Source organism: Myotis nattereri (assembly GCF_964212035.1).
Source record: "Myotis nattereri genome assembly, chromosome: 6".
NCBI classification, from domain to species: domain Eukaryota; kingdom Metazoa; phylum Chordata; class Mammalia; order Chiroptera; family Vespertilionidae; genus Myotis; species Myotis nattereri.
The window spans coordinates 80,305,593-80,326,117 of NC_138081.1; the positions used below are offsets into that span (position 1 = coordinate 80,305,593).

Genomic DNA, 20,525 nt, shown 5'->3' on the forward strand with positions numbered 1-20,525 from the left:
TTCACTTAAGCTTTATCATCTTTCAGTGGTGCTCCTATCTCCGTGCCTACCACGGCCCGGCCACTCGGCAAATTTCCAATGTTGCTGGACTAACCGAACCCTGCTTTGCTTGGAGGCTGACTCTCCAGAATCAAAAAGTTGCAAAATGGCAGCCAGGGGCTGTATTTCATTCTACAGGCAGGTCTCTCTGGGCTTGCACAATGTTCCCTGAAATGTGTGAAAATGCCTTTAGGTGGAAACGGTCCCATCCAGTTGCACATTCCCCGTCCCTCCCTTGTCTTAACCCTAGCCTGCTTCTCCCCTTCCAGGCTCTTCTCTGCCATCATGACCCGACTTCCTCGGTGAAGACTCAGACTGTATCTCCAGGAAGGAATGGGGGAAAGGTTTCCCCCTTCTTGAGGGACACTGCTCCACTCTAAGGATGCTCCATGCCTTGCCTCTATCTTAACATGCTGCTTAGAATCCAGTAAGATTTAAGTCTTTTTTTTTGTTATATAGACTTTAAGCCAGAAAAGAAAAATCCCCAATGGGTGTGAATCCTACTTGACATAACAATAGAATTTTTTTTATTATTGCATTACTACAGATGTCCCATATTTCCCTCTCCTTTGCCCCTTCCACTCAGCCCCTGCCCCACCCCAGGCTTTCCTCACAGTATTGTCTGTGTTCATGGGCTATGTATGTATTTCAGTTTTGAATTTTTTGTCGCTCTTCACATCGGCAGGGACATAGTTTGACAAACAATTCTCAATCCTGCAGTCCTTACACAGCTAGTGAGTACCCGTGTAATACCGTCCCAGTTGATGTTGTTCCTGTTCTCATGCTCTCCTCCTATTGACAAGTTTTCTTAAAAATCACACATATGTAAAGAGGTATCTGCAATTAAGATTTTATTTCATTCATGTCAGATATAACAAGTGCAATTTGAATGTACAAATTCTGAACAAAACATAAAAAAAGGAAATGAAAATTAACAGAGCAAAACTTGTTTAAGCAGATTCATGCAAAGAAAGGAAGGAACACTAGATATCATAACCCTGTTTTTACCTGGAATGATGACATAGGCAAAAGACTGCTAACAGACCTCCACGGGGAGGGGGGGAGGAGGGGAGGGGAAAGTGGGGGAGACAGGAAAGGAAATTCTACACCAGAAAAAAAAAAGAGCAACTAAAGAGGGGTGGAACTTGCCCAGAATTCAGACAGCATGCTGCAAACCTACTTCCTACTTTTAAGAGAGACCTTGAATTAATGTTCAATCCTGAAATTACATCCAAAGGCTGATAAAATAATTTACCTTTTTGTTGGAAATGCATTCTTGCAAAAGAAACACTACCAGCTATCATTGTATAGGTAATCAAGGGCTTTCATTTAAAGTGCATCTGTATGCTTACATAGTGAGGCGAACTGCTCCACAGAGAAAGGAATCTCTCCGAAATGGAGGTTCTCTAGTGATTGTTTTGGGAAGTCGCCTCCCTGTTCTGTGAGCATTTAGAATCTTTGCTGGTGTTTCTCCCTCACACCTTGCCTTCTCAGTCAAGTCAACACACCTCTCTCCACAGCCAGCCCTCAAGGAACACCTTCGGGTTTGGAGGACACGGCAAGATCTGGGACAGAGCTGCTTAGGGATTAGTGTTTCTATGGACAGAACAAGCCCTTCACCGATCTCTGAAAAGCACCTCAATAACAATTAGAGAGAAGCTCAAGATAATCTCATAAATAGTTTCAGATCCTTACAATCCCCCCTCCCCCCATGTAACTGCATATTCCATGACAGTGGACTCTACAAGAGCCCAGCACACAAGGCATCACGATGGTGAGACGGATGCCATTCAACTACATCACCTAAGTTATTTATGCTGATATATTTTATTTTTCAATTCCATTACTTATGTACATGATTTTTGGTAATTATAGTAAAGATGCTGGTGAACGTAATTTGTTTAACATTTCATAATACGTGCAAAAGCAAAAACACAGATTTAAGAAAAAGTGATTTTTACAACTATTCGGCCCCAACAAACGATGACAAGCAGTTAGGCAATATCATGACTTGCAAAGTTATACTTAGCATAATGTTGCAATTCAAAATATGGCACAGAATTAACAATACAGGTAACCAACCGTCCAACTGGCTAAACTTAGCCAGGTTTAGACACTATTTTGGTTTAGGTTGAAATTTGATTATATAAAAAGATTCCTGAAAGTATTGAAAAAGAAACAGTGTACATGAAAGAGAATTCATCAATGTTTATAAAATGCCAAAAAGTCATACTCTGCCCCCCATTGTCCATAAATAATTAATGAAGCCCTCCCTTTCCCCCCACCCCCCAGCCTCAAAAAGATTTACAAAGATAAATTTAGCTCAGTGAACAGAACCAAAGGATGACTGTTGTTAGACAGTACCTGGTTAAAAGCTCAAGCACTTTCATAGGAATTCATATATATTGTCTCTGGAGGAATATAAATAATCTGATCGCATTGCTCTTCTGAGTTTTGGAGACTTCTCACTGAGGAGTTAACTGTCCTTGTGCTTTGAATAAAACATGAGCTTTAAAGCTGAAAGCTGATGGTATTCAAAATTCACCATCTTCAAAGTTCATTGTGAGAGTTCTTCTCTGCAGCTTTGAACATCAGGATAGAATTGAAAATTTTGAGAGCAGGGCCCAGCTTAATGCTCATAATTTTGACAATGTCTGTTTGCGTCATAAGCAGAAATGCTTCTCCATCAATTTGCTGAAATGGGAGTAAAAGACAAAAGACCGTGAGTTCATCGGATATCGTGTTATGGGGAATAATCAAGTTTAAATTATCAGCTGTCTTAAACACAGCAACACTAAAACGGCACAGGCAAGGGGAGTTCAGGTGTACAAACATTTCCTGATAAACGTATCTTTCTTATCTACAACAACACAGCTAATGTGGACTGGGGGCAGAGTGAAAATTCATTCATCTGAAAAATTGGCTCCCAGGAAAAGGGAAGGTGCCCATACCTTCCAGTGATTACTCATAGACGCTGACTTAAGAAGAATGGGAAAGTGTGGGGTGCCTCAAATTCAGTTCCTATCATCACAGGTTTTAGTCTAAAATTAGAGATGAAAATAAGTACACAGATATTTGTGGCTACAATCACAGGCTTCAGACAAACATATCAGCTATATGCTAATAATTTTTTTAAAATTAGTCTTCCACCATGAAGAAAAAAACTGGTAACATTTCTGGAGTAGCCATAATTATTCTTCACATACAAAAGAAAAGCAGTTACTAACAAGGGCAATTGACAGTGTAATTGGAAGAACATGAGATTGGTGTTAAGAGTTGTAGACTCTATACTGGTTCTTTCTCTACTTGGGTAACCATGAGAAACCCCTTTCTCGCTCTGCAGAATAGTGTACTTTGAGGTTCAAAGATATAATTCTATGAAGACGATGTCTAGTTTAGTGGGCAGAGTAAAGGAGTGGCATCTTTTAATATGACTTTTAGCTCCTGTGGAGTTCCACCATCTTAAAAGAAAGCAATTCACTTCTTTTTCAGTTTTCCTATTTTGTACAAAAAGTAAATCACACATTTGTTCTATAAGATCACACTGAAAACATTGACAGCGATGTACTATTATGAGTTGAACTGTGTCCCTCCCAAATTCATATGCTGAAGTCCTAACTCCCAATAACCTCAGAATGTGCTCTTGAAAAAAAAGTTTTTATTGATTGTAGAGAGAGAGAGAGAGGGGAAGAGAGAAACATCAACATGAGAGAGAAATACTGATTGGTTCCTGAACCCGAAACCTGGATCTGTGTCCTGACTGGGAATCAAACCAGTGAACTTTTGGTGAACAGGATTAACACTCAACCAACTGAGCCACACGGGCCAGGGTCAGAATGTGATCTTATTTGGAAAAGGGGTCATTGTAGATGGAATTAGTTAAGATGAGGTCATACTAGATTAGACCGGGCCCCTAAACCAACATGACAGGTGTCCTTATAAAAATGGGAAATTTGGAGAAGAGACAGATGATTTGGACACAGAGAAGGAAGACGATTGAAAACAACACCATCTACAGTCAAGACACAGAGGCCTGGAGCAGGTCCTTTGCTCACAGCCCTGGGAAGAAGAAACCTATTTGTCAAAGACTCCTAGCCTCCAGAATTGGGCGGCAGTACATTTCTGCTGTGTAAGCTACAGGTTTATGGTATTTTGTTACAGCAGCCCTAGCAAACGGCTACTACTCTAAACTCTGCAAACAGTTCATTAAATAAAGGCTGATATAATTAAATAGCTATTTCTTAAGATTTTCCTCTATCCTCAAAAATAAAAAAAGCCTGTGAATCTAAACTGTCTGTATACTTAATCAGTACTAGTAAGAGCTACAATCATCGTGTACCACTTCAATGAACAATTATGTGGGAAAAGTTGCTACTTTCTGGCAAGGAAATAGCCTGCTGTCTTAAAGGAGAAGGAAAGACATTCTGATGTTAAATTCTGAGGGTAAGACCTGTTAAGTGGCAGGTCTGAGAAATGCCCTAGTGTGTTTTGAGTCATTTCCTCTGGTCATTAGCTTGTGTTATGACAGCCGTCGGATAAAGCAAGGCCAAGCAGAGAGGCAGGTCTAATAACAACACTTCACTCAACCACGGCAGACCTTAGCAGAGTGAACGACATGAGAGAAATCTTCCAAATCATGAATGAAAGTGTCAGCTAGCACACCTGTTCCCAAGGAGCTCCCTGCAAAGACTGAACTGTTTTACTATAACCTTGGGCTCTACGGAGTCTCCTTCTGAGACTATGTAAGAGTTAAAGATGACGGATGACTTATGAATAGGACCATTCAGAGAGCAGTGAGGCTGGGATCTGAAAGTTGGAGTGGAATAAAGTTTCGGTAGATTATTATTTTTAAGGTTACACTGAAAAGGGAAAAAATCACCTGAAGCGAATACCAGTCTATTACAGCTGCTCTGACGCGTGGCCGTAAGGACAGGCCTCGGCTGGGAGAAGGCAAACTTAATTGAGAAAGTACTTTCTAAGAACAGGGATCACTGCAATGTATTATGGAGTTTATTTTTCATTTGCTGCTTTATTTTTTTAAAATACATTTTATTGATTTTTTACAGAGAGGAAGGGAGATGGATAGAGAGTTACAAACATCGATGAGAGAGAAACATCGATCAGCTGCCTCCTGCACACCCCCTACTGGGGATGTGCCAGCAACCAAGGTACATGCCCTTGATCAGAATCGAACCTGGAACCCTTCAGTCCGCAGGCCAACGCTCTATCCACTGAGCCAAACCGGTTAGGGCTCATTTGTTGCTTTTATAATACACCCAGATTGGCCCAACTGCAGAGATTAAGTATCTTGCTAAAGGCCCAAAACTAAGGAGGATATGGAGTTCAGGGGGGGCTCCCACCTTCCATGCCATTGCTCTTCCCACCATACCCTCGGGTTCTTTTCTAGTGCTTTCCCTCTGCACACCACAGCAGCATGCTCTTTGAATGTCTTCCCAGAGTGTAAATAAATGAGTATATCCACTCATTTAAAACTTACTAACCATCTATTATGTTGCAAACACTCTTCTTGGGCTTGGACATACAGCAAAGAAAAAACAAACAAAAACAAACAAAACAAGCAAGTAAGCAAATAAAAACTCCCTGTGGAGGAGTTTACACTCTAGTAGTGGGAGACTGTAAGCAAAATTAATTAATTAGAAATGAATTAACAGTAATTAATTCTAAAAGGTGGTTAGTGCTCTGAAAAAAATCAGTTGGTTGAGGAGATGAGCGGGCAGTCGGGGCAGAGATGGATGTGTGGTGGCAGGCGGCCATGTGAAGCAGGATGGTCAGGAAAGGACTAATAGAGAAGCTCACACCTGAGCAGAGGGAGTGAGCCATGTGAACCTCTGGAGGAAAAGCACTGCAGGTACAGGAGAGCTGGGTGTGCCTGGACAACCTGAGGGACAGCCAGGGGCCCAGTGTATGGGACATGTAAGCAGGGGGCAGAGCAGAAAACGTGGTGGTCAGGAGTTGAGAAGGTACTGGGGTGTCAGACTGTAGGCCCTGGTGAGGATTTTGATTTTCCTCTGACTTACTGCTGAAAGGATAGGTATGGAGGAGTGACATGATCTGGCATGTTTATGCAGGATCACCATGGCTCTGCTGGGAAGAGATTGTAGAGGAGCAAAAATAGAAGCAGGGAAACTGATTAGAAGGTACTGTCTTAATCCATGTGGGAGATGATAGTGGCTCAGACCAGAGGGGAAGTGGTGGAGGTTGAGAGAGAGCCAGAATCCCTGTTTTTTTAAAAAAAAACACCCAATAGTGCCCTGGCCGGTTTGGCTCAGTGGACAGAGCATCAGCCAGGGACTGAAGGGTCCCGGGTTTGATTCCGGTGAAGAGCATGTACCTCGGTTGCAGTCTTGATCCCTGAGCCTGGTCAGGGCGAGTGCGGGAGGTAACCCATCAGTGTGTCTCTCTCACATTGATGTTTCTCTTTCTCTCCCCATCCCTTCCACTCTCTCTCAAAATCAACGGAAAAATATCCTCGGGTGAGGATTATTAACAACAACAACAAAATACACCCAATAGAATTGTCAAGACATTAAATATAGAGTGTGTAAAAGAAAGAGAAGTCAAGAATGGTTTCAAATAGTAGCCCATCCTAACACCTGCACTTTGCCATTTAGAAATGACTTACATCTTTGTTTTACAACTTACCTCTAGAACTTTTTAAAACCAACACCTGCTGACCTTGCTAGGCATATGGGAGCAAGAATTGTACCCTATTATCTCTCTGAATCAACTGTCTCACCGGAGCATTACATGGAGTGACATATACTGGAAAAAATTTACCAAGCTTTTTATAGGATGAATGAATAAAGGAATGAATACGTGAATGACACACATGACAGTGAACATTCACTGTCTTGCTTCGCTCCTCACAAGAAGGCTCTGGCTTTGAGGATAGTAGGTGCCTGAGGAGAGTCTCCAAAGATACTACACTATGAAGAAAAACCTCATTCAAAGAAATAACATATCATTGGAACCTGAATCATACTTAAACTAAATAACAGAGCAAATCCAGGTGCATTATTTAGATATTCACAAAACTGAAGACAAAATTTCTAAAACAAATATACTTTTATAAATTTACAAATATAAATTTATTTTTTAATGTTTCTTTTTTTAAAAAGCATTTTCAAAGTAACAACGATGTGACTCTTTCAAAGAAAGAACAAAGCTCCCTGCAGGGGGCCTCAGTCTGTTCAGGGGTGGAAATTAACTGACAGTGGTCTACAGACACTTAGGAAAAGAAACTCAAAATATGAATATTTGCCAATTAAAGATCAACTAGAATGAAGATAAGGCATTTCTGAAATAAGAACACAAATCAGTAAAGTGCCGTTGAGAATCAGATCCATGTGCATGTTAACAGGCACCCAGCTGAAGCATACAAGATATCTAAGGGTGTCATGACGTTGGCGCCAGGGGCTGGGTTCTGAGCTCTCCTGCGACTCTTGCAATGCTCTTCATTGAAAGTGTGCAGTTCTTAAAGAGCTGAGGCCAAACAAGGCATACGCATTTGTAACTGCAGATGGCAGACATTGGAGAAAGCCTTCTGAGGTTACCTATTCCTTCTACCTTCTGGCCGCCAAGATGAGAGTGATAATTTGTTCCACTTGGAGGAGCTGATAGGCAAGTGGCTTACTGCTAAGGGTCTCCAGTGAAGTGTCTCTTGCTGTACTCAAGCAGCATTACTTCTGGGGTAGTAGGACCCAAGTTCCTTTTTGTTCTAATGCTCCATACAGGTGGTCTCATTATTGACCATCCCTACACTGAAACCCTAGACCGGCAGATGAAAACAACTAAAAAAAGAAAACTGTGGTACATATACACAATGGAATACTATGCTGCGGTAAAAAAAAAGGAACTCTTGCCTTTTGCAACAGCATGGATGGAACTGGAGAGCATTATGCTAAGTGAAATAAGCCAGTCAGAGAAAGATAAATACCACATGATCTCACTCATTTGTGGATTACAGAGAACAACATAGACTGATGAAAAGGGACAGACCCAAAGACTGAGAAACAGCGATCAGGCTATCAATCCCCCGAAGGAAAGTAGGGGAGGGCGGGGGTAAGGGGAAGAGATCAACCGAAGGACTTGTATGCATGTATATAAGCCAAACCAATGGACATGGACAACGGGGGGATGGGAGCATGAGTGTGTGTGTGGGGGGGAGGTTGGGGGTTAATGGGGGGGATGAGGACACATTTGTAATACCTTAACTAATAATAATAAAAAAAAAAAGAATCTTCCAACAGCAGACTGTAATGAATATCAGTTATTATAAACATTACTGAGAAACATATAAGATCTAAAAGATTATTTTAGCAATAATGATAATAGTATTTATCATAAGTATCAAATGGAGTTAATCTTGGTGCTGTTAAAATTATGTTTGAAAATAAAATGGGAACTAACTTCCTGGTATTAAAAATAAAATGTTATGCCTTTTTTGTTCGTTTCTGTACTATAAACTATATAAATGCATGCTATTAAGTTTTGTGTTCATTGTTGTTGTTTTTTTTTTAAGTAATGAGTCTAGTGCTACGCTTTGGGGCATTATAAAGTGGTACAAATATTTCCTTTACACCTAATCTTATACAAAGACATTTTTATACACCTGATTAATGCGGCTTGTTAGACAACTCTCTATCGACTTGCCAATTTCAACATAATCCATCTCTTTCCTCCTCTGCTGATGCAAAACATTTCACCCTTCACTGCATGTCAGTGCTCTGATCCCGTTAAGTTACAGGCTGCCATTTAGTGGGACACTTACTTCATCTTTAAATACCTTCCCATGCTCTTCACACCCAGGTAAGCTCTGTATGAATTCTGATACCTGTCAAAAATAAGATCAAAATTCCAGTTTAAAAAGAGGTCAGAATTCAAATTGCTCAGGTTCAAATTGTTGTACCTATATGTCTTAGTTGTTTCTCTCAGAATAATTTATCTTTCAGAGAAAAAGGCAGCAACACCTCCCCCTCCCCCATTCACTGTGTTCACTCATTAAGTCAGTAGTACTCCCATATCTGGTCCTTGGAAGACAAAGGAAATAAAATATACCTCATCTGTGCTCCACTTGGAAACTTTACTGGCAGGGATTCCGGCTACAGTTGGCAGAAGTTTGCTTTGCTGCTCCCAGCGCAAGGGCAGACATGGAATTGGGGACTTAAAGGACAGAAAGACAGCCGACCGACGCTGTGCCTGCGGTACGCTAGGCTCTTCCCGGGCACCTGTCGATGGAAACAAATGGGAAATCACTCTTTGAAAAACTGCAAAAGAAAACCCCAAATACCATAACATAATGAGCTGGGGGTGAGGCTCTAGTGAATTCATTTGTTCCTTTCAACATATAGTCCCTGAATAATTTTGCTCTCCTTTGCCTTTACTGAAGGTCACCTGAAAGTGACCACAAGACACAACCTGTAAATTCAACTTACATGTTTGCTACATCACCCACTGAAGACGTGTCATTATAACATTCCATGTTTCAGGTAAGATATTTGCCTTAGAACTCATAATTCTGAACTTAGGAAATTGTATTTGTTTTTCTCGCAGCTATATTTATCCTTAGCAATAAACTTTACTGCCTATGCTAATGGAACAAACCAATCGAATAAAGTTTATCTTTAATATAAAAGTGACTGCCAAAGCCTAAATTTTGATTGTTGAGTCTGACTAGTAATATCCATCCATAATAGGAGACTATTACGGCTACCTCTGGCTTCGTGTGACGTCTTCACTTCACTTTCTGTTCTCTCTTCGAATTCTTCTCTGACATCAGCGTGCTGATCTCTGAAAAACAAAACAAAACGAAACACACACACACAGGCATTTCAATAGTTTGTTCAGCATTGCATCTCAACATCTATTTTTCTTAATTTAAAAACAAAAGGTGCCCTTTAAATGTTAGAAAGAATTTTTAGTTCTACTAAGAAGCAATTAATGCTAATAACATCTAAATGTTCATTTCCTCATGATCAATTTTCATTTACTGTTCAGAAAAGAGATTTCAAAGCTAAGAATGGTATTAAGATTAATTATTCTGGGAAATGTAACTATCGAATAATTCAACTTCAAATTGAGACATGTATTCATGAGGAATTTTACTTGTATTGTTTGGTAAGACAATTAAAAGACAGAAAATGCTTTCAATGTCCATATCATTTAATCAATTTACTATATATACTGAGCGCCAGGATCTGGGATTGAGGCTGAGATTGGCTCAGGAGAATCAAAATTCTAGGCAGCTTTGCCTGGCTTCATCAGTTCAAATGCATAGGCTGACCTGATCCCACTCTTTCTGACCAGGAATGATCTCATGCTAATCTAAACCTGACAAGGATGCTCTAAAATGGAATGGACTTATTACAATCTTACTTCATAGCTCTGCCCTTAAGTCAGAAACAAAAATGGCTTTAAAGAGAACCAGGCACACACTATTTATATTTTCTTTAAAGCTACATTTCAGATATTTAACATTTTTCCACTGAGTTCAACCATTCTGAGTTCAACCCAAATCCCACTTTGAAATTCCCTGGAACTACCCAGGTAATGGTGCTAGCCTACACACGTAGTGCTTTATAACATCCTATTCACGGTGTTCTATTGTTTCATAGGTGGTGTTACCTTACAAATAGGCCCTGAGTAAGTTTCAAGAAAAGGGCAAATACATTTGAAACCAAATATGCCAACAAAATATAAAGGAGTTTTATGGTCTTCATTATAAAGGCACTCATTTACTCTCCATTTGGAATAATAATTTAACATAATGCTGTGTAACCTGTAAACAAGAGAGGTTCTATGTTTAGAATAGGGATGTAATAACACCACCTACCTCAGGAAGGCATTATGAGGATTAAATGAGGTAAGGCAACTAAAAGTACCAAGAAAACTGCCTGAAATATAGGAATTTCTCTTGGGATTTTAGAATTTTCAAGAACCAACTTACTTCAACATTTTTTTTTTTTTGCTTGAAATATAATCATAGCTAAAATCTTACTCAAGAATACTCTTCAGGTTTTTAATTAAGACAGTGGAATCCACTGAAATGGAAAAATGTATTCTTTATGAGTCAGCATTCCCTTTCCCTCTGTAATTATGTGTCATGCTTTAGATGTCTTACTATCTTACTCTAATTATGCTTTGTGGTAAATATGAGCCAAACAAACATTAGAAAAGTAAATACATAATAACAGGATGGCATCTGAATGCAAACAACTGTATTTCCTCAAGTTTACTTATTTTCCATTTAAAAGCAATCCCCAGCTAATTATGTTTCAATCAGTTCCAATTAAAAAGAATAATGAAACAATATGAAACAATCAATGATTTTGCTTCACTGTAGAGATTTAAGCCAATATCTCTAAATCCAACATGAGTTTGGCTTGACTTATAGCTTAAAATAGCCCCACCTTTCTCTTTCCAGACAGTTTATTCTAATATCACGGGGCTTTATTAGAACTGAAAAGCACCTGTACTCCCCAGTAACGAATGGGAGACACAGTGAATGTAAAAAACACAGGATTTTCTGTTTTGAATGTTAAAAGAATGTCTCTTTGCATGTCCCTAGCATACCCTGCTCCCCCACTTAATTTCTGGGCTGAGATCACTCACAGGTAAAAATTCAGAGAATGAGAACCTCAGGGTCATATGTTAAAGGAACTATAAAAGAGTACTTGAATTGTTCCTAAAACACCTGATACAAATGAAGACGAGACCGTGCTTGAACAGCTTCAAGACAAGGAGGTTGCCATCTTCAAAACGATTCACAAAAAATGGCTAAACCGGTGGGAATTAAAACTTTTATGTCTATGGTCCTGTCCAGTTTGGCTCAGTGGATAGAGCATTGGCCTGTGGGCTGAAGGGTCCTGGGTTTGATTCCGATCAAGGGCATGTACCTCGTACCTCGGTTGCAGGCCTGGTAGGGATGAGTGCGGGAGGCAACCAATCGATGTGTCTCTCTCACATCAATGTTTCTTTCTTTGTGTCTCTCCCCCTCCCTTCCACTCTGTCTAAAAATTAGTTGGAAAAAATACTACAGTGGGGATTAACAACAATAACAGCAACAAAAAAAAACTTTTATGTCTATGGATAACAGCCAAATAGAGTTTTTAACATTAAATTCCTTTTGAGATGATACATTTGCAATAGTTTTAATAGTGTTTTAATAAAACATGGCCCGGGAGAGGTAAATATGATTTACTATTTACTTAATGACTAAAAATAAAACATTGTGATTAATAAGCCTATCAAATTATAATTTAGCATATCAAAGAAAAGGAATATAATGAGAAAATACATTGGATATTATCAAGTTGCAAGGAAATGCACTCCAGAAAACGTAGGCCAGCAATGAATCCAATCAATCCCCATAAAATGGGAAGTCCTAACCAATAAAGTGAGACTTGGGAAATAAAGAAAGACCAGGTATAAAAAAGAGGCTGCATTGCTTTCATGTTGTTGTAGAAAAGAACAGCCACTGCTTTTCGACTGTATATGAGTCTCCTGGGTCAGGAATTAGTGCTATTGGAGGAGACAAAGCAAGAACCTGTTACGTTGTTCGGCAACCTCACAGGCATGCAACAGTAGTGCGACGGTCTCTCCCACTGTCAATGGCTGCCTTGATGTCACAGCCGCTGGCATCGGAACTGAGTGTTTTAACTAAAACTGAGTTTCTCTCTGATGTACACAAATAACTGCATAAATATGACTGAGATTCCCGGGGGCCGAAATATTTTAAAACTTCCACAGCTCCTAACCCATATCTGCCAGCCAGTTGTCAAAAAAAGGGGAAGAGACTTTATAGCAGGCAGGGAATGACGACTCATTGAAATGACTTTCTCTAATCAGCAATGTCAAACTCTCAGGCCCAGAAAATCTTTGGAAGCAAATAAATAAATAAATAAATAAATAATAATGTTCCTGAAGATTCATAATCTTTTGAAATCCATTAAAACTGTTGGCTCTAAATTAATTGTATTCTACTTGATGTTACAGTTTTTGAAAAGTAAATAAATTTGTATATGCTTATAGTTTCATCTTTCATGTTAGCTTGTTTTCCTATCTGTTTAATAGAGCCCTCCTTGAGGGTACAGACTGGTTCTTGGTGTGAGTGACAAATTTGATTCATCCTAAAAATATAAATCAGAGCGATAGCTACAATTTCTACAACTGCTTTATGCAATTCTCAGAGTGGAAACCAGCTCCTACAACATGAAAACCCATTTAATGGCCTATCATGAAGTGAACAGGCTGAAATTTTTCATTGCAGCTTAGCAATGGGCACTTACTTGCTTTGCAAGGTAATACAAGCGTTTAGCAGGTATTTCTTAAGTGCTTTATTGCGTTTCTGTGGTTAAAACATTAATTCTGAGCTTAAAACATTAAGTAACTTTTACTAGAGTTAGCACCTAATATAGAAAACATAATTACGAACAGCTGCAGAGTAGATTTCATGAGAATAAGGCTATGTGGGATACATGACAATGTTCTTCAGCTGGTAATACACTGTGAAGTATTCCTCCAGAGAAGTCTTTATAGTCCATAACGGTTCTCAAAGCCTGGTTTATAGATCACTTGCATCCATCACCTGGGGGTGCTTGTTAAACATGAACTGGGGTGCACTGTATGTTTCCTGAATCAGTGATTAAATTATTACATCATTTAATAATTCCTCCTCAAATATCTAGCCTGGAGATCTTACAAAGCTGAAGAAGTACGCCGTTTTACTGGAACAAAAAGGTTATAGAGCAGTGGCCTTGACGTTATATAAGATGTGTCTCCTGGGAAGGCTGGTGGAAAACCGTCAATGGCATCACGTGTGAGACAGGAAAGCGAGGAATGAGGGGCCTGCGCTCCAGTCTAGAGGAGATGATGAAGCTTCCCTGAGGAAGTGCGTTAACCTGGAGCCGGCAAGATGAGAGACGAGCTAGTGGGAGATGGTTGTAGGCAGAGAGAAAAGATGTCATGTCTGCAGCATTACGTTTTTAAAAAAAAAAAGCCTGGTAGAGATGAAGCAGGGGAGTTTGGCAGGAGCCACACCCAGACTTAGGGTCTAAATTCTAAGAGTAATGCAGTCACTGGAAGGTTTACTCCCAGATCAGTTTTTAAAATGCAGACTCAGGCTCTACCTGAAAGATTCCAGTGGGCCAGGCTTCCAAATCTGAACCTTGTGAGACCCCAGGGAATCTGACGTGAAGCCGAGTTTGGGAACCGCTGCTGTGGACAGCAGCTGTCCACGAGTCTGTCTTGAGCAGGTGGCCTGTGAGCTGGCCCTTAAAATAATGCTGGCCCGTCTTTGCTGTTTTCAGGTTACACGTTGAATAGAGCCCTCGAACGAGATGATTCTCGTAGTATCAGGTTACCTGTCTTCCTTTCCCATAAGCATTGCTCACGTGGATGTAATTTCCCACTCAGGATGTAATACCTTTTCTTTGCATCATTCTAAATAATTTACTAAAATTGGGATTTTTTTTAATGCCCTTTGACTCAGCATGAGACAGTTTGCACCACCAGAAGCCGACCGTGAAGCGAAGATTTGATTGCCAAGTGGTTTCCTTGGGAGTGAGGAATAGTATCTGTGTAGGACTGGGGGTGGGAGGAGGGTGGGGGAGAGACAGGGAAGGGCAGCAGTGGAGGCTTCCTTGCTGTACTGGCTACCCCCTGGGCAGCAGCAGCACAGGCCTGCGGGGGCTCTGGGAGTCTGTGGAACACATCTGTGTTCCCACATGGGGGTGGGGGAGCTGGGCTATTTACACAGCAGTTCCCTTCATCAGAGAGGGAGGTGCTAGGGAAGGAGGGCACACTAATTCCCCTGCACATCTGCCCTGCTGCCTGGCGGGCAACGCAGCCAGACCAGGCTCATCCTGCAGGAGAGCGAACAGATGAGACAGGGGGAAGTCAGGAGCTGCGTGCCAAAGTGGGAGTGGAGTGGCCAGGGGAAACGGACTGGATGCTGACGGCGCTGACTGTGCCATCCCATTCACCAATCTCCGATGCTGGGCGGTCATCAGAATGAGAAATATGCTGGTGTTGCTTTATACCCAGGTGCTGCCATGGTAGATAAATTAACAGTGTCACTTACTTCTGCCCCGAGGAGGCTCTGGCCCCAGGAATCTGGCCCGGAGTCTAGACAGTTAGCAAAGTGCCTGCAAGTTGGTACTACTGGCCCTTCGGAGAATTTTGCTGATGTTTTAAACAATATCATGGCTTTTGAAAAATCTAAAACTCTAGGTATTCTTCCCACCTAGTGAGTCAATGAACTCTGTACCTCTAATTACTACTCTGTGAATTAGTACTTTTATTTGTCTTAGGGTAAATTTCTTTAAGTGATATATCCTCATTTTAGGGTGCTGGGTTGGGTAAATGAGGTCATGTCATATTAGTCATGGTCTGGAGGATTTAAAAAATCATCACTGTTGTTAATAATCAAAGAGGTTAACCCATGCATAGGGAAAAACTGCTTGTCTAAAAGGATATTGATGCTGGAAATGCCACTACTCCATAACACTGCTATGAATTCAGAACCAGATGCAGTAATCCAAATATCCATTTGTTCTTTCATGAGGACAGAAGTAGTACAATATGAAAATAAACAAAGAACTATGTGCCTTAGATTTTAAAATGCTCCATAAAAGACACCCCAAACTTAAGCATGATGGAGCATCTTTCTATTAATCTGCTGTTTCTTTCAGTAATGGCCTCAGGTAATATAAAGGCATAGACCACATACTTAAAGATATGTCACAAATAGCTTAGTTCTTTACCTAATATAATCCACTGAGGCGAAAACATCCCAACTCAACTCTAGAAGGGAAATCAAAACTAAACGACTGAGTTTATAGTACAATTAACATTTTAAGGTACTTGAAATAAGGTATATGTAAGCACTTGGTATATAATGACCATTAAAAAGAAATAATGTTCACAAGGAGTTTGCCATCTTTGTAACAATAGCTGGTTCTATATAAATATTGACCAATTCATTCAACACCAACCAAGTTCCACTAAAAGAAGAAATAAGAAACCCTGCCTGACTTAAATGTGCTTGTGTGAATACTTCCCTTAATTAAAAAAAAGTTCGAGTGCTGATCCCCACCATCCTTTCACACTTAATGGGGTGTATTTTCAATAACGCACATGAAAGTATTACCATAGAACATAAAACACGTAAGGCAGAAAACCTCTTTCTTCCAGAGGACTTCTAAACAACACTAATGCCATCACATAAATTACCTGATTTCAGGAGATGAGGAGATTTCATTTGTGTCTGTCCTTTTATTTCTTGGAAATGATGGACTAGCCGGAGGCATCTCCCCACTTAAGCGATCTGGGAAGATGCGGTCTTTGTTTAAATTGATTTCTGAATAAGGACAGCTGGCAGCACTAAATATTAAAAGAAAAAGAATAGAACATTCCCATTAGAAAACACTTCTTCCAACTGAAATGGCAGACTACAGAATATGAAATTCCAAAATTTAACTGAACAAGTTAAATGTACTTATATGTATGATTAAATAGTATGAAATAGTTATCTTTAAAACATAATTTGTTTTGTTTGCGGAGCTCGGGGGGAGGATGAAGAAGGTAAAGGGGGTCAAATATATGAGGATGAAAGGAGACTAGGCACGAGATATGCAGAATATGGACTTTTATATGACTTTAGTTCTCCTTTAAACTCCTCCCATTCTTTGACCTCTCAGAAGACCAAATGAATGAATCAGCAAAGGGAAAACACCAGGACACAGCCAATGCTAATTAGGCCATCTGGCTACTGAATCTGCCCAGAGAGAGAATACTGTATCCACATCCAACTCTTTTACTGATCATTTCGATTTCGGCAGTTAAAAACACTACGTTCTAAATTCCACTGTTGAGATACATGTTCTATTTCAAACACGTCTTAGATCAAACCCAACTATTACAATTTTCAGACAAGCCAACAACAAATGCTAGTCAAAACATAGGCCTTTGCTTGCATGTTCATACATTTGAGTATTCTTGCTAAGAGAGAAACTTTCTTTGTTATCTACGCAAAGAATGCATGTTTTGATTTATGCAGTTTCTCAGTAAATTAATCCAAAGAGAGTTTTCTCATTATCTTTCCTTAAACACAGCATTCTCAGCAAGGACAAAAATAAGTGCCAGTGAAATGAGCCTTTCAGAGCATATCCATGATGCAGCAGCCTTTCCACAAGTCTACTAATGAAATGGAAAATAGTCTGTGTCTGTTAAAAATTAATATCCTGCCAGATAAAGAGCTCCGAGTGTTGTAAATAGGAGATCAGAGTCGGGAGATTAAGAAAAGCCCATGGAAGGGTTTGAGGACAAGGAAGATCGGCCTTGGGGAGGAGCTAACGACCCACTAGTTCTCTGAATTGCATCCTCCTCCCTGAGGCTCTAGGCAGACTTATGCACAGACCTACCAGTTATGCCCTAAACACAGCTTCTTTACCAATGCATGTCTTTTAAGGCATAAGGTCTACTTCTCTTGTTCCAAAAAAATAAGTAATTATCTACTATGGTTCTAATTACACTGAAATATTGCCTTCTTACATGTCTCAATAAAGTCTTCCATGTAAATGGGGTGTAGCCAGTGGAAGGACAGCACAGCTGGGGAAAGGAGGTCCTGGGAGTGGCCAGGGCCATGGGGGCAGTAGTGGGGGAACAACTCTCCACCACAACCTGGCAGTGACAGGCAGAACTCTTGGCTCGGACCAAAAGCACTCCGAAAGAGACCACGGACATTGCCATAGGTGGGTTTTCTTCCCAGAAGGCCCAAAATGTATCTTTTTAAAAATTTTCTACTGCAGCCCAATAAAATGTCTTTTTCTTCATAGATACATGTGTCTAAGTTTCAATATTTAGTTACCATTCTGTGTCTCTATTTTAATAATGTACAGCTTACATATAGTTCCATTCGTCCATGAGATATTTGAGGGTTGGGTCTGGGACTCATTCATGGAGCAGGGCCTTCACAGGCAGGGAGAAGAAAGTGGCCAAGAGCACAGACCCGTGAGTTACACTGACTGCTGCTCCCAGCTCCCTCCTCAACTAGCTGTCAGTTAGGCAAGTCAGTACACCTCCAAGCGCCACAGTGGCCTCTTCAAAAATTCAGAGAAAGTAACAGTTCTGTATTTTAGGGTCATTTGAAGGTCATCTAATATAGGTAAAACAATCAGTGCAATATCTCACAGAGCAAATTAATGCTCAATAATGTTAGCTATTAGGGGAAAAAACTGCTGCTGCTCAAAAACATTTATTGAACAAAAGAGTTTATAAATATCTAATGGAAATTCAGCATGTTAATGAGTTATTTCTGGCATTTAGGCTTACATAATGTCTGAAAATAATCCAGTCTTCTTTACTTCGGAATAGTAAATAACTTCTAAGATGCAGTATTTTTAACTCAGCTTAAATTAATCATATAACTTTTGGATTGCAATCATGCAAACAACAAAAAGGGTTTCTAAATGGATATTTGCAAATGGAATCATCACCCTTTCTGTGCTCAGACTTTTTACTCTAGAACATCCTGAACCTCATAAAAATAACTCAGGAGGAGGTTTGCAAAAGGAAGATAAGCAGCATTGTAGGGAGGTGGTAGAAATGCAAGAGGAAACTATATAAAGAAGAAAATAATCACACCAATTTTACAACTCCTATTAACTCTCAGAGAAACAGCCAGAGCAATGTTTAGATGTTTTAAAGACCTGGATTCACAACCTGTACACTCTAGATAAACAAGGAATCGTTTTTCTTACTGGGCAATCCAATTAGCAAGCAGGTAGAACAGTTACTTTAACATATACCTACATAGATAATACTTCTGTTCTTTAAAAATAACCACACTTAAATAATAGCAATTTCTCAGTATTTCTTTTTTTTTTTTTTTTTAATATATTTTATTGATTTTTTACAGAGAGGAAGGGGGAGAGACAGAGTCAGAAACATCGATGAGAGAGAAACATCGATCAGCCGCCTTCTGCACATCTCCTACTGGGGACGTGCCCGCAACCCAGGTACATGCCCTTGACCAGAATCGAACCTGGAACCTTTCAGTCCTCAGGCCGACGCTCTATCCACTGAGCCAAACCGGCCTCGGCAATTTCTCAGTATTTCACTAAAAATTTTAAAAATCTAAAAAAGACCCCAAATTGCCTAAATAATACATCAAATTTCAAATGTATAAATTTTGTTTCTTTTTTAAGTTAATTAGGGGTAAGAGAAAAATATAGAAAAATGCTTTTTTGATCAACACATTCTCATGTTTGACTATATTTGTGCTTTTTGTGATCTTAACTAATCTACAACAATATTACCTCTTTGTATTCAAATTGTTGTCACCCAATCATATGATTTGTTCTACCAAACAAATATTTCCAACAGGACCTACCTTCTTCTCATTATTGTTCAACCCAAAATAACTGTTTCAGAAGCTAAGTGTCTACACTAGTCACAAAAGCCAAATAACTAGAGTAAATCTATTTTAAACTGTGAATACATTCTCTCCCAGGAAGATTTAACTACAGATATGCTCTGCGTTTTTACAGGATCACCATGGTAACCACAATTCCTATGGATCTGAATTTAAAATTAGTTCACATCTATTCAGTATACATGAAAACCATTATCTTGTACATATAACACCCCCTATCTGACCAGATAAGGAATCCCCATGTGAGCCACAGCACCCCATACCTCTGAGGGCCCAGATGTTTCGCTCTCTTAAAATGACCAATCCCTTTACATCCTGGGGTTGAGCATCCACCTTGTTCTGAAGCTTCCATTAGCTCTAAGGGGCCTATGACAAAGCAAAAGAGAAAAAGGAAAAAGAAAGAAGGAGCATAAAGTTAATCAGATTGTAAGAGTGGAAAAATCCAATTCGGAATCAATACATAAATCAGTACATATAAACAAAAAAAAGGAGATCCTATAGAAGTAAAAATGTCTTCAAAGTCTCTACTTCTAAAGGTGCTCCCCCCTATGACTTTGTCCACACTATTTTGTCTTTCTTCAATAGTAAACTTTCATCTAAATACCTTTCAAAATGTCACAAATTCCAGAGATACCTAATCTGAATTAATGAGAAGATTCTAAACATTTTTTTCAAGTAAATAACATATGAATCTTATACTGTGAAAACTTTAAACACACTGGAGACAAAAAAACCAGTTACAGATCCCAGTCAAGCTACTCCCTTTCCACATTTCAAACTCAGTTAATATGAACCCTCCTAGATGTGGGTCTGATACACCCAATACATGTATCAGGTTTTTTGTTTTGTTTTATTTTGTCACATGAAATGACAACACAGATGTGTACTATTCTGAAAGGTTCTTCTTTGGTCTTTAAGTTAAAGGCCATGTCTTATAAATTGTTCCATCTCAATAGTAATAGTCTTTATGACTGTTGTATAGTATCTGCTGTATGAGTGCACCACAGTTTATTTAACCCATATTTGTTCCCAA

The 20,525-nt window shown here is 39.6% G+C and overlaps 1 protein-coding gene across 1 annotated transcript in view; it reads right to left on the reverse strand.

Annotated features, from left to right (window-relative positions):
- Positions 1–867: 867 nt before the first annotated feature.
- L3MBTL3 (L3MBTL histone methyl-lysine binding protein 3) overlaps positions 868–20,525 on the reverse strand; it is an 84,359-nt gene continuing 64,701 nt past the window's right edge. Inside the window, exons 17-22 of the mRNA XM_081094952.1 lie at positions 19,756–19,858; positions 16,291–16,440; positions 9,773–9,849; positions 9,118–9,287; positions 8,831–8,893; positions 868–2,733 (exon numbers count right to left, since the gene is read on the reverse strand). Of these exons, the coding sequence (XP_080951078.1) occupies positions 2,590–2,733; positions 8,831–8,893; positions 9,118–9,287; positions 9,773–9,849; positions 16,291–16,440; positions 19,756–19,858 (707 nt within the window). The 3' untranslated portion in view covers positions 868–2,589. The remainder of the gene's footprint in view (positions 2,734–8,830; positions 8,894–9,117; positions 9,288–9,772; positions 9,850–16,290; positions 16,441–19,755; positions 19,859–20,525) is intronic.